General features: G+C 45.7%; 1 protein-coding gene across 2 annotated transcripts in view; it reads left to right on the top strand.

The window, feature by feature from the left end:
* Window positions 1–24,294, top strand: part of PRKD1 (protein kinase D1) — a 720,579-nt gene that overhangs the window by 609,070 nt on the left and 87,215 nt on the right. For both annotated transcript variants that reach the window (XM_069209053.1, XM_069209052.1), the window contains exon 10: window positions 8,321–8,600. In XM_069209053.1, coding sequence (XP_069065154.1) covers window positions 8,321–8,600 — 280 coding nt within the window. The remainder of the gene's footprint in view (window positions 1–8,320; window positions 8,601–24,294) is intronic.

Raw genomic sequence — 24,294 nt, 5'->3', positions numbered from 1 at the left:
GCTATCTCTGCAGTCACCTCCTGTGGGACTGTCCATAGAGGTACCTACACCTGCTTCACTGATAAGCACATGCTATCTCTGCAGTCACACCTCCTGTGGGACTCTCCATAGAGGTACCTACACCTGCTTTGCTGATAACCACATGCTGTCTCTGCAGTCACCCCCCGTGGGACTCTCCATAGAGGTACCTACACCTGCTTTGCTGATAACCACATGCTGTCTCTGCAGTCACCCCCTGTGGGACTCTCCATAGAGGTACCTACACCTGCTTTGCTGATAACCACATGCTGTCTCTGCAGTCACCCCCTGTGGGACTCTCCATAGAGGTACCTACACCTGCTTCACTGATAACCTCATGCTATCTTTGCAGTCACCTCCTGTGGGACTCTCCATAGAGGTACCTACACCTGCTTCACTGATAACCACATGCTATCTCTGCAGTCACACCTCCTGTGGGACTCTCCATAGAGGTACCTACACCTGCTTCACTGATAAGCACATGCTGTCTCTGCAGTCACCTCCTGTGGGACTCTCCATAGAGGTACCTACACCTGCTTTGCTGATAACCACATGCGGTCTCTGCAGTCACACCTCCTGTGGGACTCTCCATAGAGGTACCTACACCTGCTTTGCTGATAACCACATGCGGTCTCTGCAGTCACACCTCCTGTGGGACTCTCCATAGAGGTACCTACACCTGCTTTGCTGATAACCACATGCTATCTCTGCAGTTACACCTCCTGTGGGGCTCTCCATAGATGTACCTACACCCGCTTCACCGATAACCACATGCTGTCTCTGCAGTCACCCCCTGTGGGACTCTCCATTGAGGTACCTACACCTGCTTCACTGATAACCACATGCTATCTCTGCAGTCACACCTCCTGTGGGACTCTCCATAGAAGTACCTACACCTGCTTCACTGATAAGCACATGCTATCTCTGCAGTCACCTCCTGTGGGACTCTCCATAGAGGTACCTACACCTGCTTTGCTGATAACCACATGCTATCTCTGCAGTCACACCTCCTGTGGGACTCTCCATAGAGGTACCTACACCTGCTTTGCTGATAACCACATGCTGTCTCTGCAGTCACACCTCCTGTGGGACTATAGATGAGATACCTGAAGCCGCTGGGCTGATAACTGCACGCTATCCTGCAATCACAGCTCCTCTGGGACTATCCATTGATGTACCTACACCTGCTTCACTGATAACCATACGCTATCTCTGCAGTCACCTCCTGTGGGACTCTCCATAGAGGTACCTACACCCGCTTCACTGATAACCACATGCTGTCTCTGCAGTCACACCTCCTGTGGGACTCTCCATAGATGTACTATACCTGCTTCACTGATAACCTCATGCTATCTCTGCAGTCACACCTCCTGTGGGACTCTCCATAGAAGTACCTACACCTGCTTCACCGATAAGCACATGCTGTCTCTGCAGTCACACCTCCTGTGGGACTCTCCATAGAGGTACCTACACCTGCTTCACTGATAAGCACATGCTATCTCTGCAGTCACCTCCTGTGGGACTCTCCATAGAGGTACCTACACCTACTTCACTGATAACCACATGCTATCTCTGCAGTCACCTCCTGTGAGACTCTCCATAGATGTACCTACACCTGCTTTGCTGATAACCACATGCGGTCTCTGCAGTCACCTCCTGTGGGACTCTCCATAGAGGTACCTACACCTACTTCACTGATAACCTCATGCTATCTCTGCAGTCACACCTCCTGTGGGACTCTCCATAGAGGTACCTACACCCGCTTCGTTGATAACCTCATGCTATCTCTGCAGTCACCTCCTGTGGGACTCTCCATAGAAGTACCTACACCTTCTTCGCTGATAACCACATGCTGTCTCTGCAGTCACACCTACTGTGGGACTCTCCATAGATGTACCTACACCTGCTTTGCTGATAACCTCATGCTATCTCTGCAGTCAGACCTCCTGTGGGACTATAGATGAGATACCTGAAGCCGCTGGGCTGATAACTGCACGCTATCCTGCAATCACAGCTCCTCTGGGACTATCCATTGATGTACCTACACCTGCTTCCCTGATAACCACACGCTATCTCTGCAGTCACACCTCCTGTGAGACTCTCCATAGATGTACCTACACCTGCTTCACTGATAACCTCATGCTGTCTCTGCAGTCACACCTCCTGTGGGACTCTCCATAGATGTACTATACCTGCTTCACTGATAACCTCATGCTATCTCTGCAGTCACACCTCCTGTGGGACTCTCCATAGATGTACCTACACCTGCTTTGCTGATAACCACATGCGGTCTCTGCAGTCACACCTCCTGTGGGACTCTCCATAGAGGTACCTACACCTGCTTCACTGATAACCACATGCTATCTCTGCAGTCACACCTCTTGTGGGACTCTCCATAGCGGTACCTACACCTGCTTCACTGATAACCACATGCTATCTTTGCAGTCACACCTACTGTGGGACACAACAAACAATGTCAAAGGCCAATGTGAACTTGCAGTCACACCTCCTGTGGGACACAACAAACAATGTCAAAGGCCAATGTGAACTTCATGGGGGATTGTGGGTGAAATTTATCATAGTGTTGCGTTGCCTGTGTGCCACAGAAGAAACACCAGGGGAACGCAACACTAGAGTCATATTTATCCAGCAATGCAAGGCCATCTTGCAGACCCTGCGGTGCTTGGAAAATCTGGAATAATGCAAGGCAGCGCAAGTCGCTGCTTTGCGTTACTCTGCACCAAGGATGTGTTTCATGGGTGGAACGTGGGTGTTCCCACGCATCCACCCATAGATTTTGGCACATTCTCAGATTTACCATGAGAGATAGACCTGAAAATGTGTAAAAATGCAACACCTTTCCAGGGGAGGTGTAAAGAGAAGTATGTTTGTTTCTGCTCATATTTTCTTCTTTCCACATGTGCAGCATTCTGCAGCACACAGAAGGAAGTTTAAGTCTCCAAGGATTGTTTTTGTTCTGCACAAAACAGTCTTGCCTACAACGCAGGCACTCTTGCACCTTGGCGCAATGGTGCCTGCGTTTTTGTGGAAGGCAACACATTGAAGCTTCACCACCTGCTTTTCAGTGTGGGAAGATACAGAAGTATTGGCAAAGCCAATAGGCTGCACCTGTGAGATCTATTGGCTTTGCCAATGCCTTTTAGCATGCTGCATGGGTGCAGTAACACAGACGCAATATCATTTTGTAGGCATTCAACAAGCATGTGCGCTCCTACAACAGGACACAGACTATGTTTCCTTTTTAAACACTGATCTGGTATTTACCAGAAAATGTAAAAAAAAAAAAAAAAAATGGATGAGCGGGTTGTGGGGATAGGTGGGGAAGAAGCAATACGATGGGTGGGAGGAAACCAATATGAGGGAGAGAACATTGGCGAAAGGGTGGCACACTCAGGCGAAAAAGAGCACAGTGGAGCGCTAGGAGGAGAAGCACATGCGAGAAAGAGCAACCTGAGTGCGGGTGGGGGAAGGAAACACGTGGGCAAGATAGCAACAAGGAGTGGGGAGGCAAGCACATGAAAGGGACAGCTGGAAAACACATGAACTCTCATGGAGTGCTTAAACAAAAAGAAAAAGTAGTTCCCTAAAAGCGAGCAGATGAATCATAGAAGCCAGCCAGTGAAAGAGATGGTAATGAGGCTGTGCTCCATGGGAGGGGCAAACACGAGATGGACAGGTTGAAACAAGGAAAGCCATTGAATAGAAAGCAAGAAATAAGAGTGATAGTAAAGCCAACCGATGATAAGCAATAGGAGGCTGCAAACCACTGTATGTTTTGGCAAGCCTACAATATGTCTCTCACATCCAAACAGCTTCTGCTGTTTGGTAGGCTGTGCCTGAAAATACAGAAGGGAACAAGAGCAGTGTATGGGGGTACCCCCATCCACAAACATTAAAAAACGAGGTCATGAGGCACACCCTTAACAAATATAAAAAGAGCAAGGGCACAGTGGGGCTAATAAAATAAATTCAAGTGGCTAGAAACAAGGAGACAGGATGGCAAACAAACAAGTCTGCCCCCATCCTATGAAAAACTGCATTTATTCAGAAATCTCTGGAGGTGCTTCAGCTGCTACTGGCCCAAGGGGTAAAAAGGGTACTGTGAGTTGTAGCAGACAACAAAAATAATACTGTAAGCTTGGGGGCTGTGGCTGTCTAGAATGGTCAGAAGAAGGTATAGACCCACTGACAGCGTATTCACCATGGCAACAACACTATCTCATGTGTACGTTGGTGAGGTTGCCACAATCAAAAATTTAAATACTGAGAACTAGAACAACACATCGACATAGAAAAAGGGTAATGAGCACCAGAACTGTTAATCGACGTACAGAAATGGATAGCAAGCACCAGAGCTACACAATGGCATACAGAATAGGGGTGGGCGTAAATTGCATAATTTGCGGTAGTGTGATTACAGAAAATTACAGCAAAATTATGCTAGATTACGCAAACCTATGGAAGGAGTGTAACGCTGCATTTAGCACTATTTGATCTCGTAGTTGTAAAGATCTGTATACTCTGACACTGGTGTTCTCCAAAGATGCAAACTAATCAGGAATGGATGATGGAACTATAGTAACTAACTTCATATGAAAAACTGACATATATGATCCAAGACCAAATGCACCCTCGCTTTACAAATTAACCTAAAGACGCATTTTTAGATACGAAAATAGCGCTAAATGCAACAGAACAGGAACAGGAGCAGCTCTTGCGCTCTGTTGGTGTACTCTTGTGTAGGCATTTTTGCCCCAAATAATGTGAGCTTACATAACTGCGTAACTGTCACAAGAGTAACTCAAAATTACCAAAATTACTAAGATTGCTCTAGGATAATTAAATATTACCCAGGCCTGATACAGAAAGGGATAGTGAGGGCCAGAGCTTCACGCTGACATATGAAAATGAATAGAGATGACCAGAGCTAAACTTCAACATACAAAACTAGGTAGCAAGGACCCGAGCTACACAGTGACCTCTAGAAATGAATAGCTAAGACCAGAGGTACATTTCTGTCCTGATCACATGGCCCCTGAACTTATTCCATTACGGCGGCACCCTGTTGAAGCCAGAAGCTCATTCAGACTGGCCTGTTCTTGGAACACGGCCCTACATTCAGGAGGTGCAAGGAACAAAAGGCCAGATGTACAAAGCATTTTTGAGGTCACAAATGACCCAACTCAGAATCTTGCTGGAGCATAAATAGTATTGGCAGGAGCGGTTAGCAACAGCCTATTCAGATGAAGAATGGTCAGAACTTATGTCTAACAAGAACTGCCGCTTGCAAGAAGTTCAGCTGAAGTACTCCTATTTCAAGGTCCTCAGCAATTGGTACTGGTCCCCACATAAATATGTACAGCTAGATTGATGCTTAATGATACTTGCTGGAGATGTACTTATACCATATATTGTGGACTTCCCACAACTGGTCCCGTATTGGCGTGAAATATGGAGCACGCTGCATCTTACTAGTTCAGTCCACATCCTGTACTCAGCTAAACTCGCTGTACCACAAGATTCCTCCGGCATCGAAGGCACCACACCACATTGGCAAGGGAGGATGTCAACAGCTCTCGTAGTTGTAAAGATCTGTATACTCTGACACTGGTGTTCTCCAAAGATGCAAACTAATCAGGAATGGATGATGGAACTATAGTAACTAACTTCATATGAAAAACTGACATATATGATCCAAGACCAAATGCTTCTGTTCGATAATATCTGGCTCCCTTTATGAGTCAACGAGGACCATAGGCTAACTTGGGTAATGGATGACATACTCTCCCAGTTAGAATACATATGCACAGAAAGTTGCAGGGTGTTCTAGAAGAGAGGGCATGGAGCACAGGTGCCTTCCTAAAGACAACAACCATTGTTGATGAGATACATGTCATGGTTAAGGGAGGGCCTGCTCCTTGCCTCAGGATAGGACAGGATGGTGGTGGGACAGATGGCTATGAATGGAGCTTCAAACTCATGGTACTGGTTACTTTGTACATTGTTCCTCAAGGAGATGCCATTGGCAGAATGCCTCCCATCCTTGATAGATTGCGGATCCTATGTGGGCTCAGTAGAAAGGCATGATTGGAGAAGATGCCCTCACTATGTTATATTATTTTGAATGTTAGTCTTTTACCTTTTCTTTCTTTCGTTTGGTCTCTTTCCAAGATATTATTAGACTCTGTCCTAAGAGAATCCTGAATTGACTTGATTCTTCTGTACTTATTTACTCATAATTGTTTCCTTGTTGTCCTCACATATGGACAATAAGTAATTAATTAAAGACAACTAATAAACAAATGTTTTAAAAAAAGAGCAGGCAGCGGCACAAATAACCACTGCCTATGCTGAAACAATTACATTTAAATGTTTAAGGAGAACAGGTTGCATAAAAAGAAGGTGACCTTATTTAAAAGCAAGGACAGACATGGAGGTCTGTTGACCCAAGCATGCCACCATCCTTGTGATGGCTGTCATTCATAATGAGTCGCCCACTGCTCCCTTCCTCTGCAATAATCATGAGGTAGGTCGATTTGCAACCCAGTAGGAGTCCCAGATTTAAAAAGGAGGGTTGCATACATTAGGAATAACAATATCCTAAGTGTGATTCACAGAGAAATCGCTGTTCCTAATGTTAGTACATCTGACCCAAAGTTTGATGTTTTATGGTGGCCTTTGTTCTCTGCAGTGGTCTGACATTAGGATCAATCTTCAAAAAAACAAAGAACATTGGACGTATAAGACTGTTATGAGGTTGATACTTCCAACCTACAATGATATGACATCCCTGCACCATCACAGTAGCCATATCATTGCTTTTCTTACATCCACATCTACTTGCCTCGATATAGTGGACGCAATATATTTTCCACGTGAGATATAAAGCATGTCTTATAGTCATTGTATGGCGAAACTTCCACAGGAGCGAGGTCCTCCAGGGTCTGGAATTATAGTCCCTCGTAGGTATGGCCTATCCCCTCCGAGGGAACTCTGGCACCAGCACACCTACTGTAGCAACGTCACTTCCTGTTGTAACCTGTTCCATCCTCCCCAAGTTATCGTTAGAGTTGCTTTTTCTCTGAGATGCTGATTAATCTTGTGCTGTTATGCGTAGATTTCTACGTGCAATTCGTGTGTATTCCGGGTCATTAAATATATTCTGTATTGCTGCTCTTTCCATAATTTTCACTTTTGCCACTGTATAATTGGCATTTCCATTTTTTTCGCATTTGTGTTTCTTTTCAAGCTTTCTCACACAACGTAGGTAGGTGCTGACATCTACAAATGTATGAATACATCTAGATCTTTCATCTGACCTCTGCTTCCAGAACAACTCCTTCAATGCACCTTGTAGTTGGCATTTGTTAAACAGCATCACAACTGCAAACCTCTTTCATGAAAGAGCTCTAAGTATCTCAACATTACTGCCCAGCTGCACAAGATCAAACAGATTTATCGCAGCAAACGCTTATACAACACTTTGTAGCAGAGCACGTTTGTAAACAGCCTGATTGCTGCAGGCATTGCTGCACAACTGCACACCTTTAGGAAACATCTCAGTAAATACAGTTTACGAGAAGTGCTCTGCAGCTGCACAATGTGTGAAACAGCACCACCGCTGTGTACTTTTACAAACACCTGGATGATTACTCACTTTATGTAACTGCTCAGTAATACACACTTTGAAAAAACAGCTTAATAACTACATTCTTTATTTAACATCTTAATAACTGCACAGTTTAATAAGACAGGAGTTTACCTGCACACATTTGGAAACAGGTCTGCATAACTGCTCGCTTTTATAAAATAACTCCAAACTGCACATTACACAAAATACATACTTACCTGCACACTTTGATAACATAGCAGGATAAATAAACACGTTTTAAGTAGCCCTCCAACTGTACAATGTTCTAAAACCACCTCTGTAGCACTACAATATTATAAAAGCTCCCAGATGGCCTCCTTTGTATAAAAGCAGTTTTTCCTGCAATGTTATTTTTATGAAAGGGCTCCTGCTCCGTTTGCAGCCCTTGGGAGAGACCACTGAAGCGTTTGATTTCAGAGGTGCTGGGTGGGACACAAGTGGTGTGTGCACTAGTCTGGCTTATTGTGAATTTTGGGTCAATCATCTCTGCTTCAGGGGCTTTGTATTCACACATCAACCATTTGATGGTGACTGCTCCAGAAATTACAGGGATATGCTGAGCACTCGTTTGTAGGGTTTTTTGAAGCATTTACTTTCCGGTGATTTCGGTTTCATTTCTTTCCATTTCAGGAAATTCCGCTCTCTGAGATTTTAAGCCTGGAACCTACCAAGGACACGAGTCTGCAGCCTGCCGGCTCCAACCCGCACTGCTTCGAGATCACGACAGCCAGTATGGTGTACTACATCGGCGAGAACCTGCTGAACGCTCCCAGCACGCCGCCCAGTAATAATGTCGTGACCAGTGGTGCCGGCCTGGAGGTGGCCCGCATGTGGGAGACGGCCATCCAGCACGCCCTGATGCCCGTGAACCCCAAGGGACTGAGGCCAGGGTCGGTGCATGGACATCACAGTGAGTTCAAGTGGGCCATGGTGGGCTATGCTTGGAGAGAGAGGCAGACACTGTGGAGCAGTGTGAAGGTCATAATGAATGGGGCATGTGGGCCCACTTTAAGCTGACCTCCCTGGGCAATAGCGACACTTAGTGGGTAGACTATGGAACTGGCTGAGATTGATCCTGCAATCTGCCTCCCAAACTAAAGGGGGCACTGTTGTGTTCCTGCTGCACGAGGTAAGGCCAACAGAGGTGAAGCTGTGTCACCCTTGGGCCAGATTCATGATATCAGGTGTTGAGGTCTTGGAAGACGTTACCATTTTCCCAATAGCTGAGAAATCTCTCTCAGATATGAGTGAAAGACAGTGAAAAGGACTGCAAATTTCTAAGTAGCTCGCTGAAGAGTTCTGCCTCACATGCATTGCCTCAGACCATGTGAATACCTCCTTGTTAGCAAGCTGTTGCATTCCCTCGCCTTTTTTCGGTGCAGGCCGTTAGGTTGGTTGTTGCATGCCCTCGCCTTGGTTTGGTACGGTCCATTAGTTTGGCTGTTGCATGCCCTCAGTTTGTTTTGGTACAGGCCATTAGTTTGGCTGTTGCATGACCTTGCAATGTTTTGCTACAGCCGCTAGTTTGGCTGTTGCATGCCATTGCCATGTTTAGGGACAGGCTGTTAGTTTGGCTGTTGCATGCCCGTGCCAAGTTTTGGTCCATGCTGTTAGTTTTGCTGTTGCATGCTCTCGCCTTGTTTTGGTACAGGCTGTTGGTTTGGCTGTTGCATGCTCTCACCTTGTTTTGGTACAGGCCGTTAGTTTGGCTGTTGCATGCCCTTGCTTTGTTTTGGTACAGGCTGTTAGTTTGGCTGTTGCATGCCCTCCCCTTGTTTTGGTACAGGCTGTTAGTTTGGCTGTTGCATGCCCTCGCTTTGTTTTGGTACAGGCCGTTAGTTTGGCTGTTGCATGCCCTTGCCTTGTTTGGTACAGGCCGTTAGTTTGGCTGTTGCATGCCCTTGCCATGTTTTGGTACATGCTGTTAGTTTGGCTGTTGCATGCCCTTGCCATGTTTTGGTACATGCTGTTAGTTTGGCTGTTGCATGCCCTTCCCATGTTTTGTTACATGTTGTTAGTTTGGCTGTTGCACGCCCTTGCCATGTTTTGGTACATGATGTTAGTGTGGCTGTTGCATGTTCTCGCCTTGTTTTGGTACAGGCCGTTAGTTAGGCAGTTGCACACCCTCGCCTTGCTTTGGTACAGGCCATTAGTTTGGCTGTTGCACGCCCTCGCATTGCTTTGGTACAGGCCATTAGTTTGGTTGTTGCACGCCCTCACCTTGTTTTGGTACAGGTTGTTAGTTAGACTGTTGCATGCATTCACCTTGTTTTCTTACAGGCTGTTAGTTTGGCTGTTGCATGCTCTCGCCTTGTTTTGGTACAGGTCGTTGGGTTGGCTGTTGCATGCCCTCGCCTTATTCTGGTACAGGCTGTTAGTTTGGCTGTTGCAGGCCCTTGCCTTGTTCTGGTACAGGCCGTTAGGTTGGCTGTTGCATGCTCTCTCCTTGTTCTGTTACAGGCTGTTAGTTTGGCTGTTGCAGGCCCTTGCCTTGTTCTGGTACAGGCCATTAGTTTAGCTTTTGCAGGCTCTTGCCTTGTTGTGGTACAGGCCATTAGTTTAGCTGTTGCAGGCCCTTGCCTTGTTCTGGTACAGGCCGTTAGGTTGGCTGTTTGATGCCCTCGCCTTGTTCTGGTAAACTCCAAAATCGCAAACTCCAAAATCGCCTGCAACGCATTCAAAACTCATCGGCACGCCTCATCCTCGACGTACCCCGCAACAGCCACATCTCCGCACACCTGAGACACCTGCATTCGCTCCCAGTCAGCAAAAGGATCACCTTTCGACTTCTCACCCATGCACACAAAGCCCTCCACAACAAGGGACCGGAATACCTCAACCGACGCCTCAGCTTCTACGTCCCCACCCGCCTCCTCCGTTCCTCCGGTCTCTCATTCGCTGCCGTCCCTCGCATCCGCCGCTCCACAGTGGGTGGGAGATCTTTTTCCTTCCTGGCGGCCAAGACCTGGAACTCCCTCCCCACCAGCCACAGGACCACCCAGGACCACTCCGCTTTCCGGAGACTCCTAAAAACCTGGCTATTCGAGCAGCAGTAACCCCCCCTTTCCCCTAGCGCCTTGAGACCCGCACGGGTGAGTAGCGCGCTTTATAAATGTTAATGATTTGATTTGATTTTGGTACAGGCCGCTGGGTTGGCTGTTGGATGCCCTCACCTTGTTCTGGTACAGGCCGTTGGGTTGGTAGCCCCAGTATTTGCTAATGCTGAGTCCTGGTGACGCATCTTGCCTTGTCTCCTTACTCTATGACAGAGATGGCAGTGCCCCATTCCGTTGACAACAGATATTCATGATTTTTGGAGGGTCCAAAAGACAAATGTATACCTTATTGAATTCGGTAGCACGCTCCCAGAAACCTTACGGATCCCTCACAGGTTAAAGTGTAAGAGATTCGGCATACAGAAAAATTATCTCAAAAAGCCCCCTTTCCTATCCAAGAGGCAAATGTTAGCTTAAAAGTGTGTTTTTATTCTATACTTTGCAGATAATGTAGAATACAAACAAAAAGAAGAAGCGAAGAACTAATCATTTATTATGAATTAATTAAAACTATACAATTATTGAATCCAGTTAAAAAGTCACTGTTACTTTAAAGCAATAAAACATACAGGAGACAATGCAAGATTGTTCAGTGAATAGCCAAAAAATGAATCAAGCTCCCTTCAAGACAAAATGGGAGCACAAAAAGCATGCTTTTTATTCATACCATGCTGCAAAAAGCGTACTATTCATTTATACCATGCTGCAAAAAGCATGCTATTTATTTATACCATGCTGCAAAAAAGCATGCTATTTATTTATACCATGCTGCAAAACGCATGCTATTTATTTATACCATGCTGCAAAGAGCATGGTGTTTTTTTATACCATGGTGCAAAAAGCGTGCTATTTATTTATGTAATGTTGCAAAAAGTGTGTTATTTATCTGTACCATGCTGCAAAAAGCGTGATGCTTATTTACACCAAACAGCAAAAAGCGTGCTATTTATTTACACCATGCTGCAAAAAGCGTGCTATTTATTTATACCATGTTACAAAAAGTGTGTTATTTATTTATACCATGCTGCAAAAACTGTGTTATTTATTTATATCACGCCCCTCACCCTTCATTCTCAGCAAAGTGATGTCCATAAATTTTACTAGAGACTTTGGGGTCTGCCCCACTCAATGCAAATCTCAAATCCACTATCACATGGTGACACCCCTTTTTAATGAAAAGTGGCCTTAGCCATTTTCCTCGCTCCAGTAAAAATGATGAGCAAGGACACACAACATGGACTAGTACTCTAAGCCTATTGCCACAGAGACTGCAGCATTTAGGACAGTCTTTGTACGCCCTCCATGCTTGTTCATTGAAGGAGCTCGTAGGAAGTAGGTCTGGATAAAGCCGTGTCTCGTATTCAGCACTCCTGTTCACAGTCCTGAGTGTTTACATTGTGATAAGCACTTCTGTTCACAGTCCTGAGTGTTTACAGTGTGGTCAGCACTCCTGCTCACAGTCATGAGTGTTTACAGTGTATTCAGCACTCCTGTTCACAGTCCTGAGTGTTTACCGTGTGATCAGCACTCTTGTTCACAGTCCTGAGTGTTTACAGTGTATTCAGCACTCCTGTTCACAGTCATGAGTGTTTACAGTGTATTCAGCACTTCAGTTCACAGTCCTGAGTGTTTACAGTGTGATGAGCACTCCTGTTCACAGTCATGAGTGTTTACAGTGTATTCAGCGCTTCAGTTCACAGTCCTGAGTGTTTACAGTGTGATCAGCACTCCTGCTCACAGTCCTGAGTGTTTACAGTGTAGTCAGCACTCCTGTTCACAGTCCTGACTGTTTACAGTGTGATCAGCACTCCTGCTCACAGTCCTGGTTGTTTACAGTGTGATCAACTCTCCTGTTCCCTGACCTCAGGGTTTACACTGTGATCAGCTCTCCTGATCCCTGACCTCAGGGTTTACAGTGTGATCAGCTCTCCTGTTCCCAGACCCCAGTGTTTACAGTGTGATCAGTTCTCCTGTTCCCACCCCAGTGTTTACAGTGTGATCAGCTCTCCTGTTCCCTGACCTCATGGTTTACAGTGTGATCAGCTCTCCTGTTCCCTGACCTCAGGGTTTACAGTGTGATCAGCTCTCTTGTTACCAGACCCCAGTGTTTACAGTGTGTGCATCACTTCTCTTCCCCAGACGTGGGTGTGTGCAATGCTCCAGTTCCCAGACCTTGGTGTGCTCCTTGCTTTATGGAAGTTTCCCAATATAAATATTGAGAAGGATGAGAACTCTGCCCCTTGTCTTAGACACAAGATCCAGCTGTAAACAGGTTTGTTCCTCTAGCTCTAGATAACGTTATTCTCTATGTGTGGAAACAGTTTCACCCAGTGAACCTTATAGAAGGTGTTCTACATCTAAGTATCATGAGTGTGAGATACAGGACGGGCTTTACATGCAACCCATCCCTCTACACGTTTGTAGCGTGCCATCTGTGGTACAGAAGCAGACATGAGCGTTGACGACTTGCCCTAGTGTGCCAAAGTCAGGTATCACGACTGGGTTGTAGTTGTGTCTGTGCCCCTCATTATCCTCTGTCTGTGCTCAGTAGGTCTCCGTTAATAGCCAAGGGTGCTGACTGGCAGTGAGAGCCGCCCATCCCTTTGTCGCAGGACGCGTTACATCCCTGCCCACACCTCATGTCCTTGGACATGCTGTCCCTGCGAGGTTTTCAGCTTGCATAACATTGAGGCTCTTTGCCCAATGTAACCAAGGGCCAGCTAGGGTCAACCTGAGCGTGGTCCCCCTTCATCTAGAGGAGAACCAGGGTCCTGGGCTGCTTAGGGTGAAACCAGGGAGATGATTGACAGTGGAAGAAGACTGATGTGATGCCAATGCACCACATGACGAGCAGAGATGCCAAGGCTGTGGATGCCCTTCATGTGAGTTGCTGCTCCTCAAGGCTTTCAAGCTGCTGGTAGGGCCGCCGAGTTGTGGATTGGCATGGAAAGGGTGGGTTTGAACCCTGGGAGTAGGGTGGTCACCATTTGGCTTCATCATTCTTGGGTGACAGGCTGAATGCATTATGATAATATTTAGTGCTGCCCAAGTGGCTGCCTGTGTGAGCTGTGAAGACTGCATATCAATATCCTGGTCCACTGACACCCCAAATCCATATCCAGGTCCACGTGTCAAGGAGCATGACGGAGATCCAACAAGGAATCCATTTAATTCAGATCGTGAGGGGTCGTCACACAACAGCATGACCAGAAGGAACCCACAGTGACAAACCAAGTACTTGCACACTTCATGGTTCTCTTTGTAAAGCACCCCAACATAGAATACTATCTGTACCTTAAATGACACCCAACTCAACATACACGTTTAATCAGCCTAGGTCGTCTCCCCATTCCCTTATTCACGAAGATACTCAAACCTGAACGACACCATCCAACCTCAAACTGACCCCTTTAAAATGGAGGTTTTGCAGGTCTCCCCACCTTCCCGCTCCGCATTGATTCAATGTTGCTTAAATCACTTTGTGTTCTTGATTCTAAGCAGATTACCATTGAATACTCAGGAGCCCTTCGATTAGACAAAAAGTAATTCTGCAGGCTCATATCAAAGTAATCCTTGGATCCCTTTGAAGCAGGCTGACTGTCAGAGATTCGGTGCAATAACAACTCAACTAGCAAGACAATCTCAATAAAGACTAATAAGCCATTAGTAAAAACATAATAATATTAATAAAACAAGATTTAAAAAATTAAAAAGCAGAATGTCAAACCTGTATATAAAATATAGCCCTTAACAATTGCGAACCCTTGCCGTTTCCTAGGCAGGGTAAATGGACAAGACAGATATATCACCAAAATATTCATTTACCAAGCATATGTGCTAGAGGGCTTCAGTATCACAAGCTTCTTGGCACAATTCAGTGGGTATCGGTCTGAGATGAAGTCATTTGTCTTGGTAGAGACATACTGATTGTGTCTGGCAATCTTCTTGTTCTCTACTTTTGATTACAGCTTGTCATGTCTACAGTCCAGTGTTGTTTAATATTTACGTCCATCTGCTGGCGGACGTGGTGGACAGTTGTGGCCTCACCCTGTTTTCCTATGCAGATGACACACAAATCATTTTGGGGGTCATTACGACCCTGGCGGTTGACTACAGCCAGGGCCGGGGACCGCGGATGCACCGCCAACAGGCTGGCGGTGCATCCATGGGCATTCTGACCGCGGCGGTACAGCCGCGGTCAGAAACGGGAAACAGGCAGCGCCGCCATGGGGATTCCGACCCCCTTACCGCCAGCCTGGTTCTGGCGGTTTTGACTGCCAGAACCTGGCTGGCGGTAACGGGTGTCGTGGGGCCCATGGGGGCCCCTGCAGTGCCCATGCCACTGGCATGGGCAGTGCAGGGGCCCCCCTAACAGGGCCCCACCAAGATTTTCAGTGTCTGCCAAGCAGACACTGAAAATCGCGACGGGTGCAACTGCACCCGTTGCACCCCTTCCACTCCGCCGGCTCCATTCGGAGCCGGCATCCTCATGGAAGGGGGTTTCCCGCTGGGCTGGCGGGCGGCCTTCTGGCGGTCGCCCGCCAGCCCAGCGGGAAACTCAGAATTACCGCGGCGGTCTTTTGACGGCGCAGCGGTATTCTGACGGCGGGACTTTGGTGGGCGGCCTCCGCCGCCCGCCAAAGTCAGAATGACCCCCTTTGTCTTTCTCATCTGCTCAGGACCCCAACACTGAGACTCTGCACTCCTGCTGGGGTCTAGTTTCTACCTGGATGAACATCAACTTGCTTAAACTTAATGGCAATAAGTTTGAGGTAGTGGTCTTAGACAAGAATGCCCTGCTTTGGGATTCAATGGTTCTGAGATCCCAGGCACTCTTCCTGAACAGTTTCCAAAGTAAAGAACCTAGGCTTTTGGGCTGTATAAGAATCTGTCGATGAAACCTCTGGTGACTAAGATAGCTCCATCTGTTTTGCTGCCCTGAAATGGCTGATCCCTTTTTTAGCCCAAAGGATGGTTATTCAGGCCCTGATATTATCGAAATTGGACTACGTAAACATCCTTTTTTATGAGCAGACAAGGTGTCTATTAGATGCCTAAAAGTAGTTCATTAGTCTGCTACCAGGCTTTTATACCGACTCCCAAAATGTGTCTCTGTGTTATGTCTACTTCGCGAGCTTCTTTAAAACAAATACAGTTCAAAGCATTATGCTATGCACAAGGCTAGGCCATGCATGGGTCCACGGTACTTACAAGATCTGGTGGCACCCTACCAGCCCACTCACTCGCTGCGGTCGAGCCACCGTTCCCTGTGTACGGTTCAAATTGGATCTCATGGCAGCCCGTTCTTGTTCATTCCTATACCCCAAGCTGAGGAACATCTAACCCAAGTCTTTGAGAAGCTGCACTTCATTGTCCATCTTTTGCAAGAACCTGAAGACCTGGGTATTCCAATTCTGTTTGTTCTGGCTGCCCTTTCTGCTGCCGAAGCACCGGCAAACCCTATTTGGGCAGCTGGGCGCTGGACAAGATTTCTGTAATAATAATAAGAGTGTCGTCAAACTGGTATGGTGCATATCGAGGCCATGGCATGTGGAGATTTTTTAATCTGTATGCGTGAACATCAGTCTTGTTACACAGGCACACTCTAACTTTAAATAAATCCTCCACCAAGGCCTTAATTCACGTAAAGTTAGCAGAGACTGTGAGGACCAAACAGCAGTGTGCATGATGGCTGTGTGGCAGCTGGGCAGCTGAAAGCCAGCAGAGACTGCAAGAGACTCGTAGCCGGGGAACTCTAGACTTTGGCGAGGCAGAAGGTCTTGCAGCTGGCATTATCAGGATGTTTGCAGGTTTCTCACTAAATGACTAAGCCACGGCTTGGTACAGGCCTAGAGAGCATCTCAAGTCTACCTCACTCCTCTCTGCTCCAGGCACAGAACTTCAGGAAGACAAGAGCTACAATGAAAAGTGAATGCAGCTTCTGGCTTGTCTTTTCTTCGTCAACTCTCATGTTTCATACAGGACACAAACAAAGGTGTGCAGCCTGTGCAGGGCAGTGCAATCAGTAGTGGAAGACATGCATAGCACAAGGCTCTGATATCACATACCAGACTGACTAGGGGTGGTTCGGCTACTGTTTAGACCATACCAGACCAGACCATACAGGCTTATTGGGCTTCGGGCTCCAGCAGCAAGCATAGCAACCACAACTTCCTGGGATGTGGTATGAACTTGGCTTCTTCAAACTTGATAGGAAGGCTCAGTCTAACAGGGGCTCTAGAACAATAGAGAACATATTTTCTACTTGGTGCAAGAAGTAAGGACGTTTTCAAGAGTCAAACTTTCTTAATAAACATCAGCAAAACCCAACAGATTTGGTTTTACTGTGCTAGGTGTGCGAACACGATTATTCACATTTGTGCACCTAATATTTGTGCCCTGTCACTATGTAACCTGCTCTAGGACACCACAGGTTAGGGAAATGCCACAATTCCAAATCTATTGGCCCTATATGTTCTGAGATTTGCACATTTCATGCTGCTGGGAGATCTCAACATCCATTTGGAAGACCCTAAATGTAGCCTTGAAAGTTGCCTTATTGGGGATTTGGGTGTCCTTAATGTCGCCCTTTACAATACGGCTCCTACTCACGAGGCCTGACACCTTTTGGAACCAATTTTTGCCAATGTGAAGGATCTGTCAACATATCCCCCTATTCTTGCTACCCTGGTTGGATTACTTTACAATTCATTTTGCTATCAAAACCCTGAGGAGCTCATCTTTAGGGCTGTCTAAAACTACAACTTATTCCAGGAATTGGCCAAAGCTGGAAGTTTTGGCCTTGAACCGACAACTTCTTAATACTAAACCTGCTCTTAAGCACACAGTTGATTCAAATTCGGGGCTGATAGACAGTTGGATATTGAATGCCCTGGATGCAACTCTCTGGTTATGTCTAGTTACTCTGCTAGATCCATTCCTCCAGTTCTCTGGTTGAAAGAAACACTCTGGCTGGAGAAAAACATCGCAAGGTCTTGGAAAGACTCTGGAGGAGGTCTTACCATGAGGAGTCCAAAGCTACCTACAGAAATGCGATAAAAAGCTATCATGGGCTCTGTAAGAAAGCACACGTTTTCTCTGATAACATTTCTAATGCCCAAAACTGTCCCAAGATGCTCTTCAGTGTGGTGAAAGATCTTTCAGATCCTGGTAAATTGGCTCCAGCACCTTCGCATCTGCAGACCCAGTGCAAGGAGTTGGCCCTCTTTTTTTATCAAAAACGTGGCAGATATCTACTCACAGTTGTCTAAGGGCCCGAAGGAAGGAATATTTACGCCAGACCCTGATGTTCCTGGCCGTATTGCCAACCCCACACAAAGTGAGTACAACAGTAGTATGCCTACGTCAGACTTCACCTTTAAACTGGTTATGTACCCTTCTGGACATTTCTACCTTTTTGGCCACCCTACAGTCTATTAAATTGGACTCGCCACTGAATCCCTTGCCACCCTCTAATCTTGGCATTGTGGATCCAGAGCTATTACAGGGGGTGGCGAATCTTCTTAATTCTTCTCTTTGTGAGGGCTCTCTTCAGGGAGCTGCAAGCAAGCTGGTTCTCCGGCTCTTAAAAAAACAAATCTTGATCCGACCATTTGGTCATACTTTCGTCCTATCTCCCTGCTGCCTGTCTCTCCAAAAGTTTGGAGAAACATGTGAATGCATTGCTTACATCTTATCTGGAGACCCAAAACTTCCTACACCCTTCACACTCTGGTTTCAGGGTCAGACAAAGCAGGGAATCCTTGCTCCTGGGAGTCACAGAGCATCTCAGATACCTCCTGGACAGAGGTGGCACAGCTCCTTTTATTTTGTTGGATCTTATCCCGGCCTTCGATACTGTGTCCCACGCTATCTTGATCGAGAGATCAGCAGCGCTGGGCCTTGAAGGAACAGCTCTGGCCTGGATAACATCTTTCCTAAAAGATCGGACGTTTTAGGTCTTTTCGGCCAATGTTGGGTCAGAAACATGGCCCCTAACTTCTGGAGTTCTGCAGGGCTCAGTGATTAGTCCAATGTTTAGCAGTTATTGAGCAGAAATGCCGTCTGACTCTTTTTTCTTACGATGATGACCCTCAAATGATCTTCTGTCTGTCATCTGCACAGGGCCATGGACCATCGAATCTTCACCTGGGCTCAAGTCGTATTGCCACTTGGATGAACAATAATTCTCTCAAGCTGAACGGTGATAAGACAGAAGTTATGATCTTGGGTAAGAATCCACAACTCTGGTGCCTTCAACACTGGCCGGATTCTTCAGGGACTCTTCCTGCCTTGTCCTCGAAGGTCAAGAATCTGAGCTTTGTGCTACATGTAAATCTCTGCATGAAGCCTCAGGTGGCTAGGGTTACTGATAGTGTTTCGCTGTGTTTAAGTGGCCGAAAAAGATAATCTGGATGATTCCCTTGTCAAGCCAAAGTACAGTGATTCAAGCCCTAATCTTGTCTAGATTGGACTATGGCAACATTCCTTAATTAGGAACAGACCAAGCATTTATTTGCTGCCTTCTGACAGTCCAGAACGCTGCGACAAGACTTTTGTTCTGGCTCCCCAAGTATGTCCCGGTTTCTCACCTTTTTCAGTGCTTCATCAGCTCACAGTTATAAAGCGTATTCAATTTAAAGTGTTGTGTTATGTCTTCAAAGCCAGAGCAGGTACAGGCCCTTGTTAAATACATGAGTGCTGAAAGGTGCCGTCTTATCAGCCCGCTCGTGTGCTAAGATCACAGAACCTGGCCTTGTGCACTGTGCCCAGGTTTTGCTGGGCTCGTATGGGGAGACGCTTCTTCTCAGTCCTGGGCCTGAAACTATGGAACTCCCTCCCAGTCGCCCTGAGAAGCTGCACTTCCCTATATACATTCTGTAAAAGCTTGAAGGCCTGGCTAATTTAGATTGGTAATCTGCTTTTGCTTCCTCTTGCTCAGCGCCGGGAAGCCCTATTTGAGTACGCACTTCATAAGAATAGAATAATAGAAGAAGAAATCAACAACAAGGCACGGACATGGGAAGCACAGGAAGAAGCAGGTTGCACACAGGCATATGACTCAAGTAGTATGTGTGTATTTATGCATGCTTGTTTTGCATTCATTAGCACATTAAAGCCAGACCTAAAATCTCAGTGATTAACCAGGAACCACGGCCAAACTCCAGAAGAGGCTGCAACGCATCGAGAAAGCCTCTGCACGCCTCATCCTGGACATCCCCCGCCACATCACAGGCCATCTGAGAAACCTGCACTGGCTCCCAGTCAACGAGAGAATCACCTTCAAACTCCTGACCCACGCCCACAAGGCACTGCACAACACCGGACCAGAATACCTCAACAGACGGCTCTCCTTCTACACCCCGACCAGGCATCTCCGCTCCGACGACATCGCCCTCGCAACCGTCCCACGTGTCCGCAGAACTACAACCGGCGGTAGATCATTCTCGCACCTCGCCGCCAAGGCGTGGAACACTCTTCTCAACCACCTGCACCAGACCAAAGACCTCCTTACCGTCAGGAAACTTCTCAAGACCTGGCTGTTCAAGGAGTAGCAGCACCTCCCTCCCTAATTCCCCCCCCCCCCCCCACCTCAGCGCCTTGAGACCCTCACAGGTGAGTAGTGCGCTTTACAAATTCCTGCTTGATTGACTGATTGGGCTCAGGGAGTAAACACAGTGGGGTATATTTACCGGTGCAGGGCAGCACAGCAAGTTACCTTGATGCCCTGCTTCACAAGGAAAGGGCAGGAATGCACCGTAGTTCTGAAATACGGTGCATTCCTGTCCTTTCCCCCTGCACTGGTGCACAATACGCTGCCCAGCGCCAACGCAGACACCCTTACACCATGGTGCAAGAGGGCCTATGTTGCATGCAGGATTTTTTGTGCAGGGATGGGCACTTTCCTGGACAGAAACAATCCATGGAGGGGTTTTCCTCCTTCTGTGTGCTGCAGGATGTAGTCCGGCAAAGAGTGCAGAAAATCAGGTATGCCTAAAGTAGTGGTTCCCAACCTGTGGGCCGGGGACCCCTGAGGGTCCGCGAAGCCTCCTCAGGGGGTCCGCGAATGCTTAGAAAATTTAATAATATTAGGTTCCAACTATCAGTAAGACTCAGTGGGGGTCCCCAGATTCCAATAATGAGTCAGTGGGGGTCCCCGGGCTTCAGTATTGATAAAATGGGGGTGCACAGAAGTCAAAAGGTTGGGAACCACTGGGCATCAGCTTTCAGGTGCCTTAGGATGTAGGGCTACAAACTAATCTGGTGCAATTCACCATTTTGAAGGTTTCACAAGTTAATTTGCTGTTTGCAGGGTTGGCCACCCCTACAGTATCATAATATTCAGTAAGGTCTGGGTGAATAACCCCCAACTGTGTTCTAGATTTTTTATTAAAACATTTGAATATAGCACTCCAACTTTCTTAACCCATTAATAGTCCTGTAAACCAGACAGATTACTGCTAGAGTGAGTGTGAAAGGGGTGAGAGAGACACATGAGATGTGAGTTAGACTGCAATACACATACTTTCTGTGGTTAACAGTCTAACATCAGTCCATTGGGGACACTGTAAAAGGAGAGACACTGCATTCCCTGCACTCATTTCCCTTTAAATCATGTATCTGCTTTATAAGTATTACTGCAAAAAAACGTATTTAGTCACCATTGGAAAACCAAATAAGCTAATAAAGGACAGATTATTTCCAGGCCAGGAATAAAGTAAGTCATGAGAGAAAAGAGTTATTTTCAAATATCCATATTTATCTAATGACGTCTTCTTTATTTATACATGAGAAAGAGAAAAATGGCCAACACATGTTTCGTGATTCATGTGTTACAGTTATCACTTCTTCAGGACCAGCAGAGTAAATGTTTTGAAATGCTAACCAAAATGTCACAAGAAATACACTATCCAAGGTAAAAGTACCAAAAGAGAACGAGAATCAGAAAGAAGACAGCGAAGAACATATAATCAAAATTAGCAAACGTAAATTATAATTGTTTCTAAATACAAGAAACAGAATATATGTTACAATTAAATTATAAGCAGAAACATAAACAAAAGAAAAGTTTAAAAGAAATATCATTGAGAAATGAGAGCAATTCATATTGACAAAAGACCGCCACTAAGGGGAAACACCAGTGTGAATACATGTTCATCACATCTGTGTGCAAAACAAGCAAACTCCTATGACTGATTCCCAATACATATTGTTCTCGTACAAAAGGTGCAATAAATAAATTACTGTATATCTAGTGCAATGGTGCTTCACAATTCCTTAGTTTGTTGAGTGATCATTATGCTTTAAATTTGACGAGAAGCATTGTGAAAATATGTACAAATACATTACAACAAATGATTTTACATTGAGAGAATCAAACATAACTATTAGTCCACAAATGTTGATTCTCTATACATCTTCAGTAAATGAGAAAAACTCAACGGAAATGTTGCAATCTAACAAAACCCAAGTATGCTGGAAAACATGAATCACGTGAACGACTTGTTCGATACACCATCCAAGACTTACTTTTTTTCTGTCCTGGAAACAATCTGTCCTTCTTCAGCTTCTGTGATTAGCGCTACAGGAGTTAAGCGCTATATTCGTTTCATAGGCCTAATAGTCTAACAAGTTGAGCTCCTCACTCCCCATCTTCTTTTGTTAGTCTGGAAAGAAAGACGGGCATATTTAATATTTTCTTGCACCCCTTAGCGCCCCCCTAACGTCACCATGTGTGCATCGTATTTAAAATACAGCACACTATGGCGGTAGTAAGGGGACTAGCGTCAGAATTTTTTACGCTAGTCCGGAGCTTTGTAGGATTAGCGTCAACATTTTTTACACTAATCCTGCAAAGCTCATTGAGACCTATTGTAATCAATGGTGTGCCTCCTTTTAACGCCTGCTCTGAGCTCTCCCTTTGCATTTATTATGCCTGGCACAGGCATAATGTAGTTGTGAGGGTTACAGAGTGGTGCAATGCATGCATTCCGCTACTTTGTAAATATGGCACAGGGATTTTGGCTAATGTGGAGCAAGTAAGCTCTAGGGGCTCTTACATATGCCCCAGAGTTTTTATCCATTAAGAGGGTTAGGCAGCTGAATAAACACTGATAAGTGCTGATTTCAAAAGGTTTGCAAAACACAGAGGAAAGATAACTGAAATCCGCAAAAAATAGAAGTAACAGAAGTGGACAAACGTAAAAGAGAATTTCCAGAAGTATTCAGAACCACTTTAGGAAGACTGAAGGGATTTTCTCACAGTCCACAGGATACGGAGAGTCTCTGTGTCTTTGAGGGGTGCATTAAACGCAGAGTTCTGAAACCTTTTTGATGAAGGGGTGATAGAACTCATAGTAGCTTTGAATTGGTTGAGTCCCATTGTTCTGGCTAAGAAATGTGATGGAACGTTATGCATTTGTATTGAGTAGCCTGATTTGAACAGTTCCATTTGGATAGATAGACATCCTTAACCAGACATCAGCCAAATATTAAGCACTTTGCTGCAAGCAATATTTTTTGGTGCAAGGAAAATTGATTTGTTTGAAGCTTGCCATCAGAATGTACTTCATCGTGCGCTAGACTTCTAATATCTTCTGTGACTCCAGAGCAAAGTTAAGTGAGGATGCAGTTTTCCAAAGAGTGATGCAGAAGCTTTTGCGAGGAATCCAACAAGTGTTAGTGTTCCAGGATGACATTCTGATTAGTGGCAAAGATAAAATGGAGTATGATGGATTGTTATAGGAAGCACTAGTTAGACTAAGGAAATAAGACTTTATAAGTCTGGTGTTGATAAGTTCAGATTTGCAGTGTTTAAGTTAGAAATCCTTGGACATGTTGTTGGTGAAGATGGGCTAAAATTTGGGAATTTGGGAAGCTATAGGTAATGTGCCATGCCTAACCAACATGGAACAGTTGAGGTTGTTCTTGGGTCTAGCAGAATACTGAGCAAAATTTGTAGACCAAGCTCTTGGAAAGACCAATGAGGCGAGGCAGTTTTTGAAGAAGATCAAATATGAATGGTCAACAGAATGTAAAAATTCATTGTTGACGATAAAAAGAGTCCTAATGGAAATTGCAAGGGAATGAGAGGATAAAAACTTTTTCTTCACACTCCACGAGAGCAGCAGATGAAAACTATTCTGTCCTTGAGAAGGTGACTCTTGCTTGTTGGTTGGAAATCCAGCATTTCTGTACATATTTGTGGGGACAAAAGTTTAAACTGTGCACTGACCACAAACCATTGGCAAAGCAACTCCTCTGGTGGCTAAATGGATATACGGATTGTTGGACTAGTCATTTGAAGTGAAATATATGCCAGGGATTAGAAACATGACAGCTGACTGTGTATTCAAACTTCCGAAGTCGAATGTCTAAACACAGGGTGAAGATGGCTGGCTGGCAGCTCGTATTGACACAGTGTCTAAAGGTGTAATTTCAGAGTGCAACCAAGTTGTGGGCAGTGACAAAGAATTGATCTGCATGATGGAAAGAATCTTGAGAAGCGGCACAAAGAATTAATTAAAGGAGGAGTTGGTGAAAAGGTAC

The sequence above is a fragment of the Pleurodeles waltl genome, chromosome 9 (assembly GCF_031143425.1).
Source record: "Pleurodeles waltl isolate 20211129_DDA chromosome 9, aPleWal1.hap1.20221129, whole genome shotgun sequence".
NCBI classification, from domain to species: Eukaryota; Metazoa; Chordata; class Amphibia; order Caudata; family Salamandridae; genus Pleurodeles; species Pleurodeles waltl.
This window is presented reverse-complemented; position numbering and strand designations above follow the sequence as displayed.